A 27,276-nucleotide genomic window follows, 5' to 3' on the forward strand; every position below is an offset into this window, starting at 1 on the left:
GAAACTGAGATAACATTTTTCTAAGAGGATCATTTTCAGGCGTAACTCTCTATCTCTCCTGGTCCTTGATTTTAATGTTGCTGCAATGAGAGCATTTCTGAGAAATGTGGCTCTCTTCAAGGCATCAAACACAAGAAGAGAGTGTCCATCAGAGACTGGCATAGCATCTCTGCAGTTGTTGCATTTCTCAAAGCTGGGAGAACTGGGCAAGGCAACAGTTGAGATTTCTTCAGGATGCAAAGATTTACTTTCCACTCTTCTTTCTTATATATATATTTTTTTCTCTTTCTCTTCCAAGCTCCAACTGCTGCTGAGGAGAATAGAGAAGGAACTAGAGGGGGGGAGCTGTTCTGCACGACAGTCAACAAAAACAAACAGTACCACAAGGCAGCTACTGCGCAAGCATAACTTGACCAGACACTAAGAAAAATCTCCAATCACTGGAGTAAGGACACACAAATACCCACAGGAACAGCACTCGAAGAACACAAGATTTGTCATGTGAATAACTATATATGTTATTGTCATTAATATTATCTATGCCCCCTTTCTGAATTTAGTATTTGACTCTGACCTCCTAAATGTAATTACATTATCTGGACCTTTTGCTGCATGAAGCAGTATTTGTTCTAAATTATTTGTCATTATCTTAACAATCCATCACTCTCATACTATTGGACATCATAAAAAAAAAGGAATGATTAATTTCCATTGTGCCTTAAACAGTTCCATATATAAACTTTCAAAACATACAAATAAATAGTACCCTGCATTTCTTACAGTTTTTCATCTGAGAATCCCAAAACATTTTATAAACTGAAATTAGTTAATTCTCATACCCATCTGGGGTGTGTGTGTGTGTATACATACATACATATATATATATATATATAGGCACAGAGCAGTGAAGTGACTTGCCCATAGTCATGCAGTGTGTCAGTGACAGATTCAGGAACAGAACCCAGGACTCCCATTCCCATGTTCTAACCACTAGGCCATGTATTTGAAGATCAAATTGTAAACACTTGAGTCCCACTGCTTTCCCATGGGAGGTCTTACCTAATTTGGGGTTAGTAGCTTGACTGGATTGCCCTGGCTGCTGCACAGTTAACTGTCCAAGTGTTGTTGGCTGCGTTGAAGTAGGAGTTGTGGAGGTGCTGGGAGTGGACTTACTTTGCTGTTGTGCCTGGGACTGTGGTACAGTGCTCCTGATGGTAAGCGTGGCCGGAATGACCGTAGTGAAAGTGTTGGTAGTGGGTCGGACCGGCATGGTTGTACCTGGTCTCACCTGGGCCATTTGAGAGAAAACCTGAGGAACTCCAACTGTTGGTTTAACAAACTGGGTACCTGGGGCTTAAAAAACAAAACAAAACAAAACAAAACAAAACAAAACACACAACTGTTTAGATCATATATTCCCACCTGATGTGTCAGATACCTAACTGCTTGTTTTCCAACAGCACTGAGCTCCCATAACTCCCGCTAGCTTGAGTGGAGATTATGAACACGTAGCACATTTAGAAATAGTTTCACTTTCCAAGATGAGCAAAATGCAAAAGAAAACAGACAGTGAAAATGATTTTGTTTGAAATTATTCCCTTTTTAATAATTTTGGTTGGGGTTTCCCAAAGCACCACAGTTTTCAATGGGACTCATGCAGCCCCTCATCCTGTAAACTCACACACAAGTGTTTATCTTAACAGCTGTAAGCGAGACTATTCACAGTAGGAAACTATTTGCAGGACCAGGGAAAATCCCACCTCTGCAAGGGCTACTGGAAAAAGATTTCAAGATACAGTATTATTAGCTTATGTTCCTTTAGTTGGATAAATGCTAAACAACATGCCCATTTAGTCTGTTTCAATGGATACATTGCTTACCTGGGACTAGGGTAATAGGTCTAACCGTTTGGCCTTGCTGTACGTTCAGAACAATTCCAACCTGATTCATTGTGTTCTGTACAGGCCGGACATTCCTTACTGGAAATCCCTGCATTTAAGAGGCAAAATTATCTTTAACATATTTATCCCAACAAACCAAACCAAGAGATAATTAGTATGCAGTTTATCAATCACAATGGGGCACTTGTTTTTGAATCATCTTTCTAAATTATGTCTTTGCTAGGTATGTTTAGGAGTGCAAGAGACAAATTCAGCAACCACTGCAAATCAGTATTTGGTCAGTTTGAAGTCTTTTTATCGATTTCAGTTGTCATTAGATTGGGCTCTATTTTTTCCATAGTCATAAATCCTATTACTTTACCAGTAGAAATCTGCTCAAAAAGATCTCACCCCAATTCTCCTCCTATTTACCCCAAAAAGGTAAAGGTGCATGAAGAATTTTCACACTGACACTACTAGTCAAAGTCAGTCATATGAAGTAACCAGAGTGACAAACTGGTTAGCAAATTGATGTAAGTATGTAGCAAATTAGTCTTCCAAGCATTTTTATTCTGTTTTCCACAAGGTTAGTTTGTTTAAAATAGAACTAACAAATGTGGAACTGACTGATTCAAGCACCCAACATTTTTATGCCACTTAGTGGACCACCACTATCCCCCTATGTTGCTTCAAGTACTGATAAAAAGGACTTGAATATAAGCTATGAATATATAATTACTGAAGCATTTAGAAATATATTGTGGAAACATTTAGTCATTTATAGGTACAAAATACAAGTTCAAATAACTTTCAACACCAGTATTCCCTGATCTGTGCAATATATGGAGAACTACTTAAATAAAAGCACACAGTAGAAGAGAAAGAAAAAAGAGCAATCATTTTATTTATATACACAAATAAGAACGGAACAATGAAAAAAATCACTTCAAACAAAAAGAAATTTCCTTTCCATATATCATTTATATTTAAATGTTATGTACAAAGAGCAGCATGGAAACAGCTCATTCCATGAAATGGGCCTTTTCTTCAACAACAGTAGAATCTTGACGGTATCAATCTGAAGACAGTTCCTTCTTGTCCAGCGCTAGCAAATAATCTTTTGACTGGAGCATGATGGGCAGGATATTATTAAATTTGATACTAAGTTTAACAACTATTGGATATTTTCTCAGTTGATCAAATTCACAAGACGGATTATCGAGGTGTTGCATATAAAAAATTCTTAAGTTGGAGTCAGATGCCCCGGATCAAAGAAGTGGAAATTAAAGGCATTTTTGTATGTTGTTGCTTGATCTGTAGGCTTTGGTAGATGTGTCCAAACCTTTTCTATGGCCTTCCTTTTCATTATCTACTAAGAACTGTATTTTGAAAAAAAAAAAGAGTCAAGTGTAGATTTTAGCACAAGCAAGGTAGACAGAACCACACCACAGAAAGACTATATTCTCCTTCCCTTAAGTCTGTCAAGTGAAGTGACACCTTGGGACATCACCTCTAACAACTCACCTAATTCCAGCTCTGTGCTAGAGATTTGTGTCAGATGGATAAACTCCATCACCATATTAACCCTATCAGGCATATTGTAAATGCAGTGAAGCTACTGAACTCGGAATTCCATTATGCAGAAGTAGATTTGGGGATTCTTTTTCCAAACACGTCATTCACAATCACAGCATTTTTTGAACTCCAGTGTGAGTGTTGCTTAAGACAGAGCCCTTACCCTCTACAACTTCTGAAAAGACACTTGTATTGACAGTTCTTGGCAAGAGTCCTAGAAGCATCAGTAGTTGCTATCAAGTTCGGAGTGTATGAAAAAAAGTCACAGGTGGTGGTAAAATATATATGAACAGTCAGCAGTAGTGCTTGTCAAAACTTCATCAATACTCACATGGCTACATCTATCAGAACGTAGGATGTCCACTTGATTACTAGCATCTTCCTCCACTTTCTTATTAGCATCATCCTCCAACACTCCCCAGGTCATGAAAAGAGCTTGAAGGCTTTAACAAAATCGCTAACACTATATTTGCCAAGTGCTATTTTTATTGACTCCAGGTCAAACTGTGAATGCATCAGAGTCAATTGAGAAATGATCACATTGTACGAATGTATTCCAACAAAAGTGTTGGAAGCCTAAAACTGCAGTCTCTCATCAGATTAGCAGAGTCAATCCGGTGATAAGTAATACCATGCAGCTTCTCATCTGATGTGTCCACACATCTCCAGTTGTACAAACAGAAGGTACAGGTGCTAAATTGGTTTTTATGCTTTCAAGACCCAAGGTATATTGTCCCACTAATTTATTCTTTATTTTTTCAGCTCACATGACAGCAGTCTTGGGAATAAATCCTGTAAGTAAAGTGTGAAAGCCACACCCTTCAACTGTTGGCAGTCATTATATCATAACTTGTCTATGTTTCTTTTGAACACTGGTCCATCAGAGTCACTTCTGCAGAAAAGTATCAAAATTGGGGAGGGGCTTTTATTTTGGGATTTCCCCAGCTGTTGTGAATACGTCAACAGTTTTCTTGCATTGAAATCCTTTTCTCCATGACTTCTCTAAAAAACAAAATAATTATTTTATTTAGAGCTGCTATGTATACATTAATTTTTAATTATTATTCTGCTCAAATAGAAAAGGAAAAACAAATGCTAAGTTTTGTATAAAAATGTACCATAAATACTGCTTGTAGTCTGTGTTTCACAACAAACTGAATTACAGTAAATATGGTATTAATGGCCTTTTCTGGCCTAATAAATCACAATTTCAGGAAACATATCAGAACAGCAGTTGAAGAAATAATAAATATGTCCAGCTGAGGGGGAAAATACAGTGAACAAAAAAAATGAATAAACCATATTTAATTAATAATTATTATTTACCTGCATGTTTGGTGAAATCTGAGGGCGCCTTATGCTGTCTGTGAATTGTCTTCTTTTTTGGTTTGCACAGACTACAAACCGCTTCAATAAAGTTCCCATCATCTTCAACAACATCTGAGAAGTAAGTTCTCACTACAAATCGGCAACCCTCTATTTTCATATTCTATTACTGACTGAAGAGATATTTCCAGATTAAATAAGACCAATAATTTTTACAATAATAGGAAATGAAACAGGAAGTATAATCAACGATACAATGACTGGAAGAGGTGGCACTAGATGGAAGTTGTCAAAACAATTGCTCAGGCCCCAATTTCCCAATGTTCCTTCAGCATTAGAGCATGCCCACTGCCTGGTAGACAATTCTTATTCTACCTGCAAGGTATGCAGCTACTGGGCTTGTTTTCTCAATGCAGGATACTGAGAGGTATCGGTGTCTGCCTGCTCTGCCCCCATACTGACTCACCACTTCAATAGGTTGCTCCTGTTGCAACGATCAATCAGAAATGAAAAGAGCAGGGCCACCACCCTCCCTGGCTGTAGAAAAGCAGGATTAATTAATACCTCCACCCCCCAAAAAACCCAAAAACCAAAAGTCCCATGGTAACTGGAATTGAGGATTTAAAGTGCCCCACGAAAACTCACCTGTGTTGTTATGAAGATAGGTTGGCTGCTCACTGGTGAATTAGTAACATGGTTGGCATTCTGCATGACCTGAACAGGTCGTAACACTGGCTGTGTTACCATTGTTCCTAGCCCTGAAGTGGGGTTCTGGGTAAGGATTAGTGGCTGTCCTCCCTGCTGAACAAGAGGGTTGCCAGCTGGAAGAAGAAAAACAAGTGGTTGTCAAATCTGATCTGCTTATTTTTCACCTTACATTTTTCACAGATTCCACAGAGAATAGTTTTAGCCTCCACAATTTAAATTAGTTACATTTTTCACATTTTTAAATAAATTAACAAAAAGACCCACCTCTCCTACATATCATTTTACTAGTTTACACATCTTAAGCTGTCCAGGGAATTGAGCATTCAGTTCCACAGGTAGTTTTGAAATATCTCAAAGATGGATTTCACCCGCCCCAAGCATAGTTGTTGAATACTGGTCTGGCAGCATAATGACAACAGAAAAGTCTCTTAGCTGACAAGAAGATAATTCCTCTGGCATGCAGTAAGTAAGCAAACTGATGCAAGCCCCAGTGAAAAAGGTCTGCCAGGAGAACCACAACGCACACAAGAGGAGGTTACTTACCTCGAAAGCAACTGACATTCTTCGAGGTGAGCGTCCCTGTGGGTGCTCCACATTAGGTCAGTGCACCACCACCGAGTCATTAGAGATTTTAGAGGAGTGTCCCCGAGGCCATGCACTCCTAGGTGGCAGGCATTGCGCATGCACGAGGCCCCATTCCCCTCAGTTCCTTCTCTACCCTGGAACGATGTCAGTGAGGAGGCCAGAATTCCGACGTAGAAGGGAGGAAAGGGAAGGTTGTGGAGCTCCCAAGGGGACACTCATCTCGAAGCATGTCAATTACTGTCGAGGTGAGTAACGCCCTCTTCTTTGATAGATGTCCCTGTGGTTGTTCCATATTAGGTGACTACAAAGCTATTCTGAACTAGGGAGGTGGGACTTTGGATCTGGCAGAAAAGCAGTGGAAAGAACTGCCGTAGCAAATTTCAGGTTGGAGAGAGGTCCCTGTGTAAGTGCGTAGTGCTTTGCAAAAGTGTGGTCCAAGGACCAAGTAGTAGCTGCACAAATGTCTCTCATGGGTAATCTGAGCGCTACTGAGGCAGACATAGATCAGTTGAAGTGTGCCTTTATATTGTCAGGAGGGACCACTTGTGACTGGAAGTAACAGAGCTTAATACAGTCCAAAATCCAGTGGGAGAGACTCTGTGATGAGAAGGCCTGTCCCTTACTGTGGTTCACTATCAACATGAACAGTCTCAGAGATGCTGGAAAAGATCTGGTTCGTTGCAGATAGAAAGAGAGCGCTCTGCGCAGGTCAAGGGTGTACACTGTCATCTTAAAGAAGTTGGCATGTGGTTTGGGAAAAAAAGATAGGAAGGTGTATTGTCTGATTAAGGTACACTCATCCTTCCACTTCAGAGAGGAATTTGGTGTGGATGAGTAGAATGACCTTGTCTTTAAAAAACATGGTGTATGGGGGATCCACCATTACGGCCGCGATCTCTCCCACCCATCTCACCAAGGTAATGGCTAAGAGAAAGATGGTCTTCATGGATAAATGCAAGAGAGAGGTGGTGGCCATTGGTTCAAAGGGTGGCCAAGTTGAAGTGTTCAGTATGAGATGCAGAACCCATGGTTGTGTTGGCGGAGTGATATCAGGATAAAGTCTTGAAGACCCTTTAGAAACCTCTTAGTGAGTGGGTGTGCAAATATCAACAAGTCGTCTATCTTAAGGTAACAGCAGCAAGATGGATTTTAATGGAACTGATTGCAAGGCTCACTTGTTTAACGTGCAGCAGATAATCTAGAATGACAGGTAAGGAGGATGCTGAGGGTGCTACCTGGTAGCGTACGCACCATGCAGAGAATCTTTTCCATTTTTGAAGGTAACTCTTATGGGTGTCCTGCGCCCTACCGTGTAGAAGGACTGTTTGCACTTGTTGTGAGCAAGTCAGTTCTAGCTCAGAGAACCATCTAGGAGCCACGCCTTCAGGTATAATGAATCAAAGTTTGACTGGGTGGCAAGGGGTCCTGGGGGAAGAAGATGATCCTGGCTCTGTGGTAAATGGATCAGTGGCACCCAGAACATCCTTAATTAGAAAGGGAAACCATGGTTGACATGGCCATGATGAAGCTATAAGAATTAGGTTTTTTTGGTCTCTCCTTGCCTTGTGAACCACCTTGTTCAACAGGGATACGGAAGGAAACGCGAATAGGCGGTGGGATGACCAACAGATGAAAAAGGTGTCTCCCATTGAGCCTTTGCTGATGCCTGCCCTGGAGCAGAATAGGTGACATTTTTTGTTGGATTATGTGGCAAACAGATCTATGGTGGAGTGACCCCACTGTCAGAAAAAGTGTGACAATATGAATGGGTTTATTTGCCACTCCTACTCAGTCAGGAGGGCTCTGCTGAGTGCATCTGCCATCATGATCAAGGTGCCCGGAAGGTGTACCACGGTAATATTTATGCTGTATTTGAGGCACCAGTTCCAAAGCATTACGGCTTCTGTGCAAAGTGCTTGAGATTGGGCCCTGCTCTGATGGTTTATGTAAAACATTGCCGCGACATTGTCTATGTACAGTCTGACATGATTGTTGATGATGAATGGGAGGAACTTCATGCAAGCATTTCTGACTGCACGAAGTTCTAGGATGTTTATGTGTAGGTTCTTGTTGCTGCTGGAACACAGACCCTGGGCTGTGTGATGTTATAGGTGAGTGCCCCATCATCCTAAGAGACGCATCTGTCATCATGGAAATGGACAGTTCTGATGGATGGAAATGGACTCCAGAACAAAGGTTGTGTGGATTTGTCCACCATTGCAGGGATTTCTTTACCAGTATTGGGAGGACTAGGGAGTTGGATACTGGGTGTATATTAGGTTTGTAGACCTGTCCCAGCCATCTCTGTAAACATCTCATATGGAAGTGAGCATTGCTGAGAACAAAATTGCATGCCATCCTGTGCCCCAGAAGCTGAAGAAATTCATGTGTAGTTGTTCGGGGGCTGGATTGCAAGGTGTTTACCAAGGCCACAATTTTTTTTTGAAATAATCCATAGGGAGGGATGCGGTGGCCCTTGTTGAATCGAGGCATGCTCCTATAAATTGGTTCTTTTGTGTGGGAGAAAATGTTGATTTGGCTTTGTTTATCTGCAGGCCAAGGTGTTAGAATAAGTATCTAGTGATTGACAGTGAGCAGCAGGAGTCATAGTGTGAGTGCACTTTGAGAAAGCGGTGGTCCAGATAAGGAAATATGATGACACTTTGCTTCCTCAGGTATGCTGGGGCAACCGCCAGAACTTTTTAGAAGACCCTTGGGGCCATAGAAAGTCCAAAGGGAAGTACTTTGTATTGGTAGTGTTTTGAACCTACAACAAATTAGAAAATGTGTATGAGTTGGATGGCTCGAGATAGGAAATCTTGCAAGTCAAGGGACAAAGACCAATCGTCCTGTTCCAACATTACCATCTTGAATTTCTGTTTCTGAACAAATTTGTTGAGTGCTTACAGGTCTAAGATGGGTCTCCAACCTCACAACCATTTTTCTGTCAGGAAGTAATGCACGTAAAACCCTTTCCCCCTAAATTGCGCAGGGATTGGTTCAATCGCCCCTATGTGCAAAAGGTGTTCTACCTCTTGTTGAAGCAGATTCTCATGAGAGTGGTGCTTGAAGAGGGACTGGGATAGGGGATCGAAATGGGGTAGAGATAAGAAGGGAATAAGATAGCCTTTTTCAATTATCTGGAGGACCCATCTGTCAGAGGTTATATCCTGCCAGTTGTTAAAGAATGGTAGCAGACAGTGATGGGAAAGTTTAGCTTGAGAAGGTAGCGTTGGAATAGGTGAAAGACTCTCACGACCCTCGACTTACTATTCAAATTTGCTTATTACATTGATGTGACTGTTGCGAGTTGGTAGAGGGAAGGTGTTGTCATTGGTTCTTGCCTCTGCGTTCTGTTGATGTTGGTCTGTCTGTTGTAATTTTGAGTATACGGAGGGTATCAAGGTCTAGGGTAGGACTGATACCTGTATTGTCTCCTTCTAGGTGCCAGGTTGTGGATCCCTAAAGAACGAAGGAAGCATTGCTCTGGAATCCGTCATAAAATGAAGACTTTCATTGGCATTGGTTGAAAACAGCTTCTGGCCATCAAGTGGAAGATCTTCCACCATAGACTGGATTTCTCTTGGAAAGGGAGTGGAGTTAAACCATGAAGCCCTTCTCATGACTACTGCTGTTGCTGTAGATTGTGCAGCCGAATCAACAGCATCTAATGCAGCCTGCAGGGCTGTTCTGACAATCGTGTGACCCTCTGATAGCACTTTGCACTGTTGTCTTTTTTTTGTCAGGAATGTAATTTCTGCAGTCATATTTACATAATAAAGTAGCATAATTGGAAATATGAAATTGTAAGGTGGAATACATGTAAACTTTATGTCTGAATAAATCAAGCCTCTTGCTATCACGGTCCAGTGGGGTGGACTGGAATTGTTGTTGCTTGGGTTTCTGCTGTGCAGCTTCCATCATGAGAGAGTTAGGTACTGAGTTAGTGAAAAGAAACTCAGAGCCCTTGGGTAGAATGTGGTACTTCTTGTCTGCTCTCTTAGAGATAAAAGTGGTTGATGCAGGGGTTTGCCACACCATCTTTGCAGGCTCCATTACTGCTGGGTTAATTGGCAATGCTATTTAAGAGGGTGTTACTGAGTGCAATATGTCCATTAATTCATGTTGGTTTTCGACAACCTCTTGGAGGGGAACATTTAATTCAGCAGCCACACATTGAAAAAGGTCTTGAGAATGTGCAAGGTCATCTGAGGTAGTTGAAGGTGGAGGCACAGCCACTTCCTCTGCTGAGGCGGGTTCATTTGACTCCAAGGGTTCATCCACAGCTTGGCTGGATGGGTCCACTTGCTGTGCTTGCTTCGTAGGTGGGGACTGTGGTAAAGTGAAATATTCCATGGGATGTCATTTCTAGCCATAGTGGTGTTTTTGGAAAGGTTACCAGTTGTTTAAATATTGCCAATGCGGGTATGGCATGGGCGGAGGTGCCCAGGGACTGCCATACCATGGAGGCATTTTCCCATATTTAGAATATAATCTGGAAGCGTAAATAGACTGATCTCGGGGCTGGGGGAAAGATTTCTGAAGAAAACCCCACATGAAGGTCATCTTCAGATTCGGATGAAAATCTTTCTTAAGATAATGTCATTTGTGATGTTAACATAGCAGAAGAATGATCAGGACCGGGAAATGGTGAATTGAACACGGAAGAGAAGAATAAGTCTGTGTTGCATATATTGCTGAGCTGGTGTTGACGGTGCCATAGTAGGAAGCACTGGTGCTATTTGAGGCTCTGGATTATGCTCTGGATTATGCTGAGCAGACTAGAGAGGCACTAGGCATCTCTATGGCGGAGGTGCCAGGTGGCATGGCAGACGCCGCACTCTTATGCTGCATCTGCAAGGTGGTTTCAGTGCCAGATGTTATCGCAGCTGATGAGGCAGGCAACTTAAAGCTTGACACCTCAGAACGGGGGTTTGAGCATCCCACTTTGCTAGCTGTGTTATCTGCTTTGCAGATGCCCAGAGCATCGTAAGCACTTAGGTGTGGTACCACCGCCACTCTCAGAACCAGCTGTAAGGGAGATGGCCACTTCGGGGCCGACATCTCCCAAGGCAAGGATGAGGCTCACTTTTTGGTGGTTTTTTTGGCCTCTGCAATGTTTGTGCTTCTCAGGCTATTGTCCTGGGTCTGAGGTGAGTCTGAGTGAGTTTTCAAGTACAACTAACTTGAGATGCAGGTCTCTGTCCCATCACACCCATGATTTCAGTTTTGCACAATGTGAGCATTTTTGAGAAACATGCTGCAACAGATACACTGTGCGTATCTATCCAAGATGGGGATAGGATCTTTGCAGGTAGAACAGCACTTAACACCCGATGAGCTGGACATAGCGCTGAACAACTATCTAACTTCAGGAAGGGGGTAAAACTAGAGAGAAAAAAAAACCTGGTTCTAAAATGGAATTAGTATCTAAAGGGGGAGGGAGCACTGCTGAGTTTTGTCTCCAGCCAGAGGTGGTAGAGACGGAACTGGGGGGGGTTCCCTTGTGCATGTGCGATGTCTGCCACCTAGGAGAGCGTGACTGCAGACGCGGGCATGTGCAGCCCCAGGAACACTGCTCTAAAATCTCTGATCAAAGGCTCAGCGGCAGCACATCAACCTAATGTGGAGCACCCACAGGGACATCTCGAAGAAGAAGAACCATAGAAATTCTGGGTAGCACGGCCAACCACAGACAGTCAAAGATGGCAGCCACAATCATGCTGATGGCTTCACTTCCCTGTAAATAACCCAGGCCTTGGGATGGCACAAAGGTAACTTAATGCTACCTCAGCTGCTCTTCTTGTTCCTGGACTTTGCCTGCATGCTCTATACTAGTGTTTCTTAAACTGTGTAGAGTTCAAAATGGCCACCCTTAAAGGGGCAGGTAATTTTTTTTTTTTTTTTTTTTTTTTGCTCAATAACTCTCCCCCGCCCCCTCTTTTTTAAGTCAATAACTTTTCCCAGCCCTCCACCCTTTTTTTTTGCTCAACAAAAAATCCTTGGTGTTCCTCATTAAAAAAAAATAGTTTGGTGTTCCTCGATCTTAAAAAAATTAACACATACTGCTCTACACATCTAAAAGGCATACTACACAATCTCACTTTCAGCCTAAATATATAAAAAAAAATGAGCATATTTGGATCACACTAGAGTCATGAGAATATCCTAAAATAAACTCTTTCTTTTTTTCAATTAAAGGATGGTAAGTTTTTGATCTAGTCTACAGGCAGGAATTAAGGCTGTGAAAGAACAGTACACCATGTGTCCTTTGAATTCAATATCCTGATATTACATGGTATATAAAATATTCCATCACTATCCCTTTGATTTCAAAGTTATTTTTTACCTAATGGGTCTCCATAAGACAATGCTATTGCCTGTTACTATTATATGCAGTGCTGGTTTTTCTACTATAGTTAAGAGTTGCCTAATACCATTTTCAGTTGCAGTTAATTTTGCAAGATTTTGACTGTCCAGGTTAACCTTTTCAATGACAGGTATCTGTCTCAGACTGAATTTTCTTAAGAGAGTTTCAACATAAAATGGTTCACAATTTCAGAAAATGAGATTAACGGGAGATATGTTGTTCCATTCTATTAGAAAAACTCTTACAGTGTGTTGTTAAGAAGTTCTAGCACTAGGTTACCTCCAGGTTACCTCTGTATTTGCCAGAGTGATGCCCTGGTGCTGAAGTTGTGCCTTTTTGCTACTCCCAGTTAAAAAAAAAAGAAAAAAAAAAGAGGAAACTACTTGACTGCACAAAATAAATGAGGTGAGGAGGAACAAGGAAGTGAGGGGAAGACAGGCACGGGCTCAGGGACGTGGGATAGGGGGCTAGAAGCCAGGGAGAACTCTACCAGACTGGGAAAAGGATGTGCAAGTGGAAGATGGAGCGAAAAGGTCTGAAACATACTCTGCTAAAGAATCTAGAATAGAACTCAGGATTCTTGAGTCCTGTCATCCCTCTGTTGCTATTAAACAGCAGTGAAATTCCCTGTCAAAATGTGCATTTCATTATTCTCTAGGTGGGCGTAAGTCCTGTTAATCAAGTCTATGCTATAGAACTAAAGATAGGGATGTTAGCGGCTAGCCAGAAAACCGTTTTAACCGATAAAGCTATTGCTCATCGGTCCTGGTTAACCACAACCACATGCCCCTTCTTCCCCTGCGTGCTGTGCATTTAAAACTCAGACTGGCAGGCTGAGTCAGTCCCAGCCCGCCATAAATGAAGAGCACACAAGGGAGCTGTCTGCCAGTCCATGCTGCTGCCTCAGATAGAGGTAGCAGTGCAGAGCGGCAGGCTGGAGTTGGTGCCTGCGTAGAGCTGGTTTAAAAAACCGTCTCCCACCTGCCACTCTGCGCAGCTGGCTCTGCATCAGACTGGCTACTGCTAGCCACTCAGTACAGAGACAGCAGCGTGGGGTGGCAGGGGGCTGGGAGCACACTGGCAGCTAGCCCCACTCCTGGGAGTCATTGAATAATCGTGTAACCGCTTATAATTGGTGCAGTTACACGATTATTAAATCAAACGATTTCTAACATCCCTACCTAAAGGTGCCAGTTTTGTAATGAAATTTATGTCTTTCAGTTTATTTGTTTTGTTTTAAGCTTGGGGAGTTTTATTTAAAAAAAAAAAAGCTGTGTTAGAAGAACATTATGATTGCAAAATTCAACATGTAAAATTTAGGTAATGTCCAATTAAGGTTCCACTAGCAACTTTAATTCACTCCCCTTGTGCATATACATTATGATACAGACTTTAATTACATGATCACACAATATATTTTCCACAGAATCTCTGCCTCATTCAGAACACAGACTAAAAGATACCCTGGGAATGAATCAAGGTTGTATAACAAATGAGGATGTGTTATCTATAGAAGTCAGCCTCATGTGTTGCAGAATTTGGAAGGTGTGTAGAGAATGAAGCAAGAGACAAATAAAAGCAAGGGATTATTGTGCGTATGGCAATTGAATGTCACCCTAGAAAACTAGGTCTATCCATGGCTCTCCCACATAATTCCTATCCCATACTGGGTACGTCACTTAACCCACAAACTTTTCACAGGTACACACTGGGTCTTCCTCATTTTCTGGGTGCCTACTTCAGAACACTTGAAACCTGATCTGAAGAAGGGTTGAGAGCTCATAACTGCAACTGAAATCAATGGAGCTATGCTTTGAACATATAAACTGTTACAAAAATACTAAGTACTCTGAATAAAAATCAAGCCTGTATCATCTCAGGTTGGACCCCCAAAATGAGTGGAGCATTTGACAATTTTGGCAATCTCTGTCTCTCATCCTCACTTATTAAATGGGGAATAATACCATCTTACCTGACAGGGCTATCACAAAGATGAAATTCATTCACTAAATGTTTATGAACCACTCAGATACCACAGTGACACATGTCCAAGAAAACCCCATGAGGAAATTTACAATACTGTATTCAGGATTTAAATCTGTGTGCAATAAAAAAGGCATAGGAGGTCACACATTAAATGATAAAGATAAAAAGAAGTATTGCATAGCTACCCATTCGGTCAGCAGCGTTGTTCCTGTGCACTGACTGAGGCAGGGGTCCTGCAGAGAAAACAGTATGTGATCATGTAATTAAAGACTGCATAAAATTGCCAAATTAAGATTGTACAAGTTAGAAATCTCCAACAAGAGGCCACGACTACAACCCAGAAACAAAAGAAGTTTGCTGGAATCTTTTTTTAATGAGCATTTCATATAGTATCACTGGTAATTCAGTAAGAAGTGTTATTCTTCAAATTAATACTGAACTAACATTAGCAGATCTGTGCTCGAGGATATGTTATCTTTCAGAAGAGTTATAAAACCAAGGTCCTGAAATCTCATGGTCATTAAAGATTCCATGGCAACATTTGCACAAGAAGAAGAGTTAATAGCAAGTAGTATCTTAACCAAAATCCAACTAGAATAAAATGTTACATACCCTACAATAACTGTGGTTCTTCAAGAAGTTTTGTACACAAAGATTCTGCTTTTCATGTGTGCATAGCTAAACCATACAAGACAGGATTATTTTTATCAGTAGTGTTAGTTGGAGCTGTGCCTGTTCCTGGCACATGGGCTTTTACACACACACCCCACCCCCAAGGGCATAAACATAAGAACGGCCATACTGGGTCAGATCAAATGTCCATCTAGCCCAGTATCCTGTCTGCCAACAGTGGCCAATGCCAGATGCCCCAGAGAGAGGAAACCAAACAGGTAATGATTAAGTGATCTCTCTCCTGCCATCCATCTCTAGCTCTGAGAAACAGGGACACCATTTCTTACCCATCGTGGCTAACAGCCATTAATGGACCTAACCTCCATTAATTTATCTAGCTTTTTTTTAAACCCTTTTATAGTCCTAGCCTTCACAATCTCCTCAGGCAAGGAGTCCCACAGGTTGACTGTGTGTTGTGTGAAGAAGAACTTCCTTTTATTTGTTTTAAACCTGCTGCCCATTAATTACATTTAGTGGCCCCTAGTTCTTATATTATGGGAACAAAAAACCACAAAAACCAATTGGAGAACATTTCTGCTTGCCTACCCACACTCTGACAGACCTGCAGGTGGCGGTCCTGTCACAAGACAGCTCTTCAAGCCAAATCCACAGGAAAAACTAGGAATTACAGTACATACACAAATTCAATTCACATGCTAATGGACTCAATCTAGATATAGGCTGGTGGGGACTCTACCACTGAAGGTGCTAACAGCTTTCTCAGTGGTATCCTTCCTGTCTCAGAAATCTATCTATTGACTTTGATCTTTATCTGCTTAGGTTTAAGTACCCATTATCCAGATTCTTAATGATGCCCTGTTCCCCCCCCCCCACCCCACCCACCCTCTTTCCATTCTCTTCCCCTCTCCTATTTATTTCATATCCCCTACTCGTAACTCTGGTCATCTGAAGAAGTGGGCTGTGCCCATGAAAGCTCATGATACCATCTATATGTTTTAGCAAAATGCAGGACAATGTAGCACTTTAAAGACTAACAAGATGGTTTATTAGATGATGAGCTTTCATGGGCCAGACCCACTTCCTCAGATCAAATAGTGGAAGAAAATAGTCACAACCATATATACCAAAGGATACAATTAAAAAATGAACACATATGAAAAGGACAAATCACATTTCAGAAAAGGAGGGGGATGCAGGGGGGGGAAAGGAAGGAAGGTAAGTGTCTGTGAATTGATGATATTAGAGGTGGGGAGAGTGGGATGTTTGTGAGCTAATGGTATTAGAGGTGATAATTGGGGAAGCTATCTTGGTAATGGGTAAGATAGTTTGAGTGTTTGTCCATTCCTTCTTGGAGAGTGTCGAATTTTAACATGAATGACAGTTCAGAGGATTCCCTTTCAAGTGCAGATGTAAAAGGTCTTTGTAGCAGAATGCAAGTGGTTATGTCATTGAGAGAGTGTCCTTTCTGGTTAAAATGGCAAGAAACTGTTTTTTCTTTGTGATCTTGTCTGATATCTGTTTTGTGGGCATTAATCCTTTGGCGAAGTGTCTGAGATGTTTGTCCAATGTACATAGCAAACAGACACTATATGTTTTGTTAGTCTATAAAGTGCTACCAGAACATTTGTTGTTTTTTTCTGTAACAAACTAACTCGGCTACCCCCTGTAACTTTTCCTTATTCACTTTCTCCACACCACTCATGATTTTATAGGCCTCTATCATATCCCCCCTTAGTCTCCTCTATTCTAAAATGAAAAGTCCTAATCTCTTTAATCTCTCTTCATATGGGACCCGTTTCAAACCCCTAATCATTTTAGTTGCCCTTTTCTGAAGTTTTTTGGGATAAGGAGACCACAGCTGTACCCAGTATTCAAGATGTGGGCATACCATGGATTTATATAAAGGCAATAAGATATTCTCTCTCCCTTTTTTTAATGATTCCTAACATCCTGTTTGCTTTTTTGACTGCCCCTTAACACTGTGTGGACGTCTTCAGAGAACTATCAACAATGACTCCAAGATCTCTTTCCTGATTAGTTGTAGCTAAATTAGCCCCCCCATCATATTGTATGTATAGTTGGGGTTATTTTTTCCAATGTGCATTACTTTACCTTTATCCACATTAAACTTCATTTGCCATTTTGTTGACCAATCACTTAGTTTGGTGAGATCTTTTTGAAGTTCTTCACAGTCTGCTTTGGTTTTAACTATCTTGAGCAGTTCAGTATGGTCTGCAAACTTTGCCACCTCACTGCTAACCCCTTTCTCCAGATCATTAATGAATACGTTGAACAGGATTGGTCCTAGGACTGACCCTTGGGGAACACCACTAGTTACCCCTCTCCAGTCCGAATATTTACCATTTATTCCTACCCTTTGTTTCCTATCTTTTAATCAGTTCTTAATCCATGAAAGGATCTTCCCTCTTATCCCATGACAACTTAATGTACGTAAGAGCCTTTGGTGAGGGACCTTGTCAAAGGCTTTCTGGAAATCTAAGTACACTGTATCTACTGGATGGATCCCGCTTGTCCACATGTTTGTTGACTCCTTCAAAGAACTCTAATAGATTAGTAAGACATGATTTCCCTTTACAGAAACCATGTTGACTTTTGCCCAATGAATTATGTTCTTCTATGTGCCTGACAATTTTATTCTTTACTATTGTTTCAACTAATTTGCCCGGTACTGACGTTAGACTTACTGGTCTGTAATTGCCGGGATTGCCTTTAGAGCCCTTTTTAAATATTGGCATCACATTAGCTATCTTCCAGTCATTGGATACATAAGCTGATTTAAAGGACAGGTTACAAACCATAGTAAATAGTTCCGCAATTTCACATTTCAGGAACTATTAACTATTGTTTGTAACCTATCCTTTAAATCAGCTTCTGTACCCAAAAGGTAAAGTGAACCCAATTATCCCTGAGTTCTTTCACCAATAGAGAATCCCAAAAAAACAGGTCTTCGTATAAGTGGGCGAGGGTTCGTCATAGAATCTGTGTGGACAATACATCTCGAAGAACCATTTATACAGAGGAAATAACCATTCTCACTTCAAGTGATTGCCCAGACAGATTTTATTCTTGGTGATTAAAAGGCAGTATAGATGTCCCATTGCTTTAAGGTGCATATTAGGAGTCCTACTTAAATAAATAAATGCAGAACAGCCCTACGAAACCAGCATCTAATCTGGAAGGTTTTACTAGGGAACAGTGTCATGTAAGTGTGTGCACTGAATACCATGTTAGCTGCTACAAATTTTAGATACAGAGCAGAGGTTGCTTGAGCACTAATGGAATGAGCTCTCACCTTGCTAAATCTTAATATATCCATTGGCAACTGCAAACATGCTTAAGTAACCTCTAAGAGGATACAATTATCCTTCATTTCTATCAGCAAAAGTCACAAATAGTTTGGGCATGAGCTGAGTTCTAAGTAAAAAGACAGTGCCCGTACTACAAGTATGTAAAGTTTAACAGCCACTTGGGCTTAGTGAGCTTTGGAAAAGAAAACTAGGAGGTGAATGGATTGGTTTTCATGGAACTGAGATAAATTTGGACAGAAACTTGGGTGAGGTCTAAGAGAGAAAATGCATTATGAAATAACATACAAGGAAGACCAGTCACAAATACCTGAGTTGCCTCTACCCTTTGGGTTGATGTAATGGCAACCAAAAATGCAATCCTCATTGACAAGTAGTGCAATTGCTAAGGGCTCAAACTGGAGACCAACAACCCCACTAATATAATAAAGTTCATCTTTACTATAAAACTCTTCCCAATGATTAATATTTGGCTATACAGAAACTGGTCCCTGAACCCTACTTCAAGCTTGCCCCATGGCTGCGGTGGAGGCTGACAGCTCCTTTAATTTTGCTGCAGCTATGAGGCTGGAAAAGTGGTCAGCCGCTGCCACAGCTGTAAAGCTGAAGGAGCAGTCAGTCCTCCATTCCCCTTTACGGCAGCAGGACTCTTTCACTATAATGAACCCCTGACTATAATCAATAAATGGCTTGGATCCCCTGATGGGTTCATTATAGCAAGGGTGGCTCATGTACAAGTGGGGATGTCAACATGTAGATGACTGCACACTAGGGATCTTAAATATTGGTTAATTGAATAGAGTAACCTCATGAATTCTTATTGGTTAGTCGACTATTCGATAGTCCCTGGGGGCGGGGCCAGCAGCAGCATGAGGTGCCAAAAGGGAACTAGTCCACAAGGGGAGCAAGTTTAAAAACCAGTTCCTCTTGCAGACCAGATGCTTGTCACCCGGTGCTGCTGCTTCTAATAAAGAGGCAGCAATGCAGGGTGGCAGCAGCCCCTATCTGGGGGGAAGGGGTCTGAGCTCCCAAACCACGCGTGAACCGGAACTGAGCTAGGCTGCCTGCCTGCCCAGCTCCTAATACGCTTTAAATGCAGAGCCACAGTGGAGGTAGATCCCACAGTGGGGATAGGACCTGGTATGAGCCAGAACTGAGCTGGGCTACTGGCCAGCCTGCTAAAAAAATTTACTGGTTGTGAGGAGGAGGGAAATGTGTGTAGTCTAATGCAAAAGCTTTTAGGTTAATGCTAATCAGTTAATCAACTACACTATTACATCCCTACTGCATGCAGCCTGGGCTTTTAGGTTACTACTGTCAACTTCGCACATCCTCCTCCTCCCCCCCCACCATCTCTGTATTAGAGGCAACAAGGGAGGGGGAAAAGGGAGCCAGGGCCCGCCTATCTCCACACTGCTGCTTCTGATTGAAAGGCAGCAGCGCAGAGGGTGAGGGGGGCAGGTGGAAGCCGATACACTCTAGGAGACAGCTTTTAAGCCACCTTTCCATGTGTTCCAGCTCCGCAGACCCACCTGCACCCCCCCTTGCTGCTTCCTACAGAAACAACGGGTGGGTGGAGGGGCAGGATAGACAGCTTAAAAGCCAGTTCCCCTCAGCATCCGCTCTGTGCAGCACCCCTCGCTGCTGCCTCTATCAGAGACAACAGTGTGGAGGCAGGGGAGGCTCTGTGGCAGCAGTCCCTGTCCACAGGGGGTCCAAGCTCCCCGTGGACAGAGGCTGCTCCAGCTCCCCCTACAGACAGAAGCTTCTGCTGTGGAGCAGCCTCTGTTCACGGAGAGCACAAGAGCCCTGCAGACAGGGGCTGCTGCCCCCCCACGCTGCTGACTCTGTACCAGAGGCTGCAGGGTGGCAGGAGGGAGCCAGTCTGCACAGGTAGCTAGTTCTTAAATAGGCTCCCCTCATGGACCAGCTCCTGCCTGCCACCCTGCACTGCTGCCTCTGATAGAGAGGCAGCAGCAAGGGGTGTCAACGGGCTCCCCAGGAATGGGACTGGGAGCACAGTGGCTGCCAGCCCTGCCCCACAAGGGCTATCAAAGTCATGTAACCACTACATTTTTATGCGGTTACACGACTTTTCAATTACACGCTATCTAATACGCCTATTAACCAGAATCCAGTGGTGTTCCTCTGACCATTTAGCAGCCTGCCTGTTGAAGTAAGGGAATTAAGGTCCAGCCTTTCTCCTTTCATACACCATCAAAATCTTGATAAATGTCCTTGAACATAAAAAAAACCCATCAGACTACACTATTCATCCTCAGCAATGTGCATAAAAAATGCTACCTTGTGGAAACCCAAGACTGTGGGGCAAAAGAGAATCATTTATAATATTATCTGTCTGTTCCTTAGCACCTCCAAGGTCCTCTGTGGCCAGCTGTAATATGGATAGCATAGTGCTATATGAAAGAGTGCTATATGGCTCTAGGATAACTGCTTACTCTTTGGGGTTGGAATATATATGCCTGAAGAGTGTAGTCACCGTTGAATTCGTCAAGAACTAGAATATCCAAATTTATGCTTTCTTTTCAGCTCAATTCAGTGGTACATCTGGGTTTCTGCCATATATTTTATCAGGTCTTGGAATACCTTAGACTTAATCAACTGAGGCCAAAATGGGCGAATTCACTGCCTTATCTAGGGAAGATGAAGACTTTGCAAGAGTGTTCACTGAGTATGTGTGAGTGTGGGGGTGCCAAGCAAGAGTCTAATGTGTGTGGACAATCACTCAAAGGAAATTATAATCTGTCTATCTAAATTTCCCTTGTAGTTTTAACTGGATATAGTATTCTCTCTCACACTGTTATATCATGTTGCTGTATCTTGCCAATCTGTTGACATGTATTAAAGATGGACAAAATATTCCCTTATGCTATTTCAATATCTTCAATGTGTAAAGCACCTTGTGTCTTAGGTGAAAAGTACTACAGGAATATAAATTGTATTTTTATTTGACAGTGAAGTTACTGAGTCAAAACTGTCAATCTAATGTGGAAGATAGATACCTACCATATTTTCAAAAAAGTATTGCTATATTAAAAAAAAAAAAGGAAAACACCATTCAAAGCTGGCAGACAAATACTGGACCTTCTAGCTATTTATGTAAACACCAAGAATTATTTAGGGTTTTGCACAGTGGTATAAGTAGGAATAACTGAAGGAAATAAAGACAGTGAACATGTGGACTGCATACCAATTTAAAAGATGTTTTTTATGAAAACTCCCCAAGAAAAGTGATAGAAGCCTGCAATTACTTCAAATATTTAAAACAGAACAGTAGGGAAAAATTCTGCTCCATCAGGGAAATGAACTAGGTGAATCAACAAATATTGCCAGCTTTAGCTTCTGCAATTCTGTTATTTGATTCATGGACACACAAAATTACTGCTGTCCACTCCATTAAGTCCTTCTCCTTCTGAAAGAGAAGTAGTCTACATCTAAAGCCGTACTGATATAGCTGTGTCATTGTAAGATTGATCATGTTGCTGCTCTATGCTGACAGAAAGGAGCTCTCCCACCGACACAGTGCTGTGCACATTATCACGTATGCCAACAAAACCTATGTCACTTAGGGGTGCGTGACTGACATTAGTTTAGGTCTTTTACTAGACCTGCTAAGTCAAACACTGGTCAATCGATTTCTGAAGTATTGATTTCCAAGTAAGTGTAGATAAAGCCTTAATGGACTCTTGCAATTCTAAGTTTAAAGTCTTTTTAATGAGTCTTTAAAATGCAACAAAACAGCCTATGAATGTAAAAAACCTAAATGCTGAAAGCTGGAATGGTTCCAAACATAGCTTGTTTCTTAAGCCTTCAGTATAGTCTGAAGTTTAAAACAGGATTTGACCCTCACAATTACTGGGCCAGTAGGTACTGCAGGGATTGTAGAGGTGACAGGTGTCCCTATGGCATTGTGCCACTTCAGTCCCTGCTGGCAGCAAGCCTAAAGGGATTCCCCTGTGAGTCAAAGTTACATAGGAAGAGATGGCATCAGCTCAAACAACACCATTGCTCTCAAAAAAAAAAAAAAAAAAAAAAGTCCACGTTCACAACCAAAGAATTTTATTCTTATTGGTCTGAAAAGCTGATCAGCCATGTTTTGCACTGTTGTACCAGTGTAATCCACCTTATATTAATAGAGAAGTATCACAGCAACCAAAAGGAGAATGTAGCCTAATGGATGTAAACTAATGGGTTCTAGAGAGATATAGAATATAGTCAAGTTGCTATAGCTCCGTTCATATCAAGGGATTGTAAAGCATTTAAACGGATATTAGTATCAACAACAACAAAAAAAACGCCATCAGAACAACCAAAAAACTAAGTTTAGTAGCAATTTAGGTTGTGAAAGGACACATTCCATCCATTCAAAATCTTAAAATAATGGAAATAAGTTAAGATTTGTGCATTCCTTTCCACTTTCATATTGCCTATAGCCAGGGCTTGACAAACCCCGGAGAGAGCTACTCGCCAGCCCCGCACATGCGCAAAGCACCGGTAAATGGGGTGCACGGAGCGACCGGCTGAAATCTACTCGCCATGGGCGAGTAAATTCAGCGGTTTGTCGAGCCCTGCCTATAGCACTCAATAATGCTCTCCAACACTCCACAAGACTTTTACTTCCATCTCAAAAAGATACCAAAAACAATATATAAACCAACTTCATCAAACTCATACTCCAGCACAAAACCATGACAATGACCTTATATATTTCCATATCAGAACATCTGATTGTTATACATTCCATGCATTTGGGAACCTGTTAAGCTCCCCACCATGATTCTTTAGAGTATTTCCATCTCACACAGTTCTTTAGTTAAAAGACACTGTTTCAGAATTCTGTAGTGACCATCTTACTTTTTAGGACAAATGCTGGCCAAAAAATTTTGTAAGTCCTCAAATTCACTCTTTAGTGCATCCAGTGTTGACTATAGGTCCCAAAACATCTTCCCCACCCCTGTTGTAGGAGTCTTGACCCAACAAGGAGTATGGGGAGGGAACTGAGAATCGCAAGGTTATTGTAGGAGGTGATACTGCTAATAGGGATATTAGATATTGCTTAATTCAATAATCATGTAAATGCACCAAATCTTAGTGATTATTCAATGGTAGATATAATAGTATATAATAATATATATAGTAGATATCTGTATCTATATAGTAGATATCTGAAACTAAACCATAAAGGTTACTGATTGATTTCTATATCAATCAGTAACCCTTAAGCTTTAGTTTTTAGCATGTAACAAGCATGACAGTACCACAGGGATTTGTATTTTTTTTTTGTGATTGGAAGATGCCTTAAATCAATCTCCCCTTATCATTAAAACTACTAATTATTTATCATGAAGATGCTATATAGTAATTATTAAATATATATGGTATTTTTTCAATTACTACTTCAAACTTATAGCACCTGGCCTGTTCCCTGCACATATGATCAATTTTTCTATAAAAGCTTGGTATTAGATTATTTTTCAGTAGATTTTGTTGAGCATTGAATAAGAAAAATCTCACATTTATACAGTCCCTTTAATCCAAAAGGATCCTAACACTTTTTATTAAGTAATGCATTGAAATACAAACTATACAGAGAAATCATTTTAGCCACTTCTAAAATTAAACAAAGCAGCTGCTTACATGCATATTCAGACAATTTCAGGTTAGGAAGTGAAGAATACCATTATCCAACTGAAACAGCTTGAAAAGTTCGAGGAAACGGTATTATTCAAATTTGGCTAATGTGGTCACTAAAGAGCCAATGTTGCTTTTTGCAAGAGTAGACACATTAAACTAGGGCAAGTGGTCAAGACTTTTTATACCATGTTTGAAAGACTGTATCACTCGCAACAGCAGTTTTCTTTAACATGCTGTGGCACTGGATTCAATACTGAATTAGAGAAAAGAGAAGCATCTACTCCACTTCCTACAGAATATTCAGTTTTAAAAAGATGTCTCCCATCCAAGTACTAACTTGATCCATTTCTAAAATTATCTTGTAAATTCTCACAGTATCACAAGCAGAAGAGTGTATAGCTACTATTGTGGCCTAACAGTACCCCATCACCCACAACCATAATATTGAAAGCATTTCTGCTTACCATTGTTGTTTGCAAACAGTGTCACTAGTGTCTTCTTAGCACTGTCACTATTTTGAGCCCCACTGCTACTGACCGATGTAGCTGTAGAAAGATTACCTCCTATGGATGCATGGGCAACAATCGGCAGAGGGGCAGAAACAGGCTGCAGACTCACTGAAACTGCCAGAAAGGAATTTCATAGTCACATTTACAAAAATAATACGCAGACACTAGTGTTTGCAGAGATGCCATAACAGCATGCTACTTGAGCATACTGCTATTGCATTACATGAAGTAAAATTTGTAGTTTCACGTATCCTATTTTCTTATCCCAGTATTTCCTGCCAAGCAACATAAGCAAGAAAAGTCATTTGACCCATTCAAGGCCATTGTTACTTATTTGCTTACATAGATTATTCTCCATCCTCTAGTGAATAATTTTCTCCTTGCTAATGCCACTCTGCCTGCCACAAAAATCTCCCTCTAGTTTTGCTTTCGCAAAAAGAGCATGAAGAAGCAGGTAGCACCAAAGTGGCAGAACTGCACCCTTCCTGTGGGAGGCACTACCTTATTATCCTACTCACCTATCAACATATACCCAGCATCTACTAAATTGAGGTTTCTTGTTAAAGCCACCGGTTTTGAATTCTTTCCCAAATTTCCAATGCCAACAAGATACAACAAGCAAATAGTCCAAAGAAGTAAAAAAATTAGCTGCCAAGAACACCTCCAGAGCACCATATAACAGGATAAGAACTTAGGTTCACAATAGTTAAAGATGGAAGAAGCCAACTACCCCTATTTTTTCATCTTAGCCAAAAGGACAAGAAAAAACAATTCAAATGGTCAAACAACAGACTAATTTATTAAATAGGCTAGTTTGATCCACCAACCCACACAACTAGGAAAGGACTTAAAAACTCCACAACCCACACCAAACTCAAAAATTCTGGATGAACCAGAATAGTGAATAAATACTTTTTTTATTTTATTCATGTTACATCTACTCTTGAATTTTAAATCAATTATCATCTAGTGATGATTACCCAATTTCAATATATATGTATTACTTCATACACATGTTCATAACATGTTGTTCATATTTATGATTCATCATTCTTATGCAATACCTAGATTGGAATATTAACATTTAGTAAGGATGTTAAGGAAAGGGTATTTTGTATCAACTACACAATTAGTCAATAAGGGGAGGCTCGCTCCATGACTGCTGCACCTCTTCATTTTTCAAAGTAGTAAGAACCCGGCAGCTCTTACTACGTTTAAAAAGCAGAGGCACAGCAATCCTGGACCCGCATAAGCTCGCACTGGATCCAGCAGCCCCTGTTCACGGCAGCCCAGCTGGAAATTCCATCAACTACTCGATTAGCTGATCAATTGCAATTGAACATCCCTAATCACCAGTACTGCTCCTGCAGAGCCATACGAAACCTCTGTTCATCGTTACATAACAGGAATTTCTAATTGTGCAGAAAATTAATGTTTTAATATATTTATTTTTTAACAACTAAGTATTTACTGAACAGAACATAACTAATCATTGTAGTTTCCTTTTAAGAATAAATAATATGCTACATAACATCCGCATATTACATAGCTCTATGCTAAAATAGCTTATTACCTGTGGCAGTTTTATCAACTGAATTATAATCTTCAACAACTGAATCTTCAATCACATCACTGATTTTCTGCCATGGCTCCAGCTCCTCCTCCTCACATTCCATAAAAAGGTCGGTGTCTGCCATCCTGTAAAAGGGAGAGAGGAAAGACCTTTATCGGGTGTTGTGAAAACTAGGTTTCGGCAAACAGCAAAAGTCTCATAAGACAAAGAATCCTAATTCCAGATCCAGTAGTAATGTCCATTATTTTTTCACTGGAGTAGAGGAAAAAAAATGTGAAACTTGGAACTACAAATTAAATTTTAAAACAAGAAAGAAAAAGTAATTCACATACCACTCAAAATGGATGTTTGTTCCCATTTCAAAAAGAAAAATTGATTTTACCTTAAAACATCAGAATATCAAATCTTTATTTTTCTGTTTCAGTATTGTCAACCAGAAGTTCTGACATCATCAGTTCCCAGGGGGTGCCTTATGCTCTGTTCCTATTTCGACCCTTTCCCCAAGCCTTCACACCCACCCCGCCTCTTCCCACCCCATTCAATCTCTTCCTGCCCTAAATCCTTCCTTTTCCTATACAGTGCCTCCTGCATGCCGCTGAATAGCTGATCACAGCCGGCAGAGGTGTTGGCAGGGATGAGGAGGAGTTGATCAACAGGGCTGCAGATAGCCGAGCACTATTTTTTTCTGTGGTGGGTGCTCTCAGGCCCAGAAGACTTGTGGAGTCAACACCTATGCAGCCAATCCTGAAAGTTCAAAAATCGAGACCCAGAATCCCCAAAATCAATTTTTTTTTTAAATCAGGAGATTTACAAAATAATTATTTTGGTCTACTGTTTTTGAGCACTCCTTTATCACACAGTATGTGTGTAACAACTGCAGGCTGAACACTTCGATTTTAAATGCAAACACAAAAATGTGGGCCTCTCATCCCCAATTTCCCCCCATTGCTGCCCACAGTCCTTTCCAGCTCCCCACTAGCAGACTTTCACAACCACTAATTCCCTGACAGGCTCCTCCTATAGCATCTCTGTCCCCAGCAGGCTTTCTTGTAAGCAAAGAGTTCCACATGTTGATTATAAGCTAGTTTTGAAAAAGTAGATTACCTGTTATCAGTCTTGTAATAACTGTCTTTCCAATTCACTGAATGAT

General features: G+C 41.0%; 1 protein-coding gene across 4 annotated transcripts in view; it reads right to left on the reverse strand.

The window, feature by feature from the left end:
* POGZ (pogo transposable element derived with ZNF domain) overlaps nucleotides 1-27,276 on the reverse strand; it is a 74,495-nt gene that overhangs the window by 33,122 nt on the left and 14,097 nt on the right. For 2 of the 4 annotated variants that reach the window (XM_075907459.1, XM_075907458.1), the window contains exons 2-7: nucleotides 26,127-26,251; nucleotides 24,509-24,667; nucleotides 14,616-14,663; nucleotides 5,427-5,602; nucleotides 1,881-1,989; nucleotides 1,060-1,353 (exon numbers count right to left, since the gene is read on the reverse strand). In XM_075907459.1, coding sequence (XP_075763574.1) covers nucleotides 1,060-1,353; nucleotides 1,881-1,989; nucleotides 5,427-5,602; nucleotides 14,616-14,663; nucleotides 24,509-24,667; nucleotides 26,127-26,250 — 910 coding nt within the window. In that variant the 5' untranslated portion in view covers nucleotide 26,251. The remainder of the gene's footprint in view (nucleotides 1-1,059; nucleotides 1,354-1,880; nucleotides 1,990-5,426; nucleotides 5,603-14,615; nucleotides 14,664-24,508; nucleotides 24,668-26,126; nucleotides 26,252-27,276) is intronic. The other 2 variants (XM_006113947.4, XM_014568971.3) reach the window with 2 other exon arrangements.

Source organism: Pelodiscus sinensis, chromosome 24 (assembly GCF_049634645.1).
Source record: "Pelodiscus sinensis isolate JC-2024 chromosome 24, ASM4963464v1, whole genome shotgun sequence".
Taxonomy (NCBI): Eukaryota; Metazoa; Chordata; order Testudines; family Trionychidae; genus Pelodiscus; species Pelodiscus sinensis.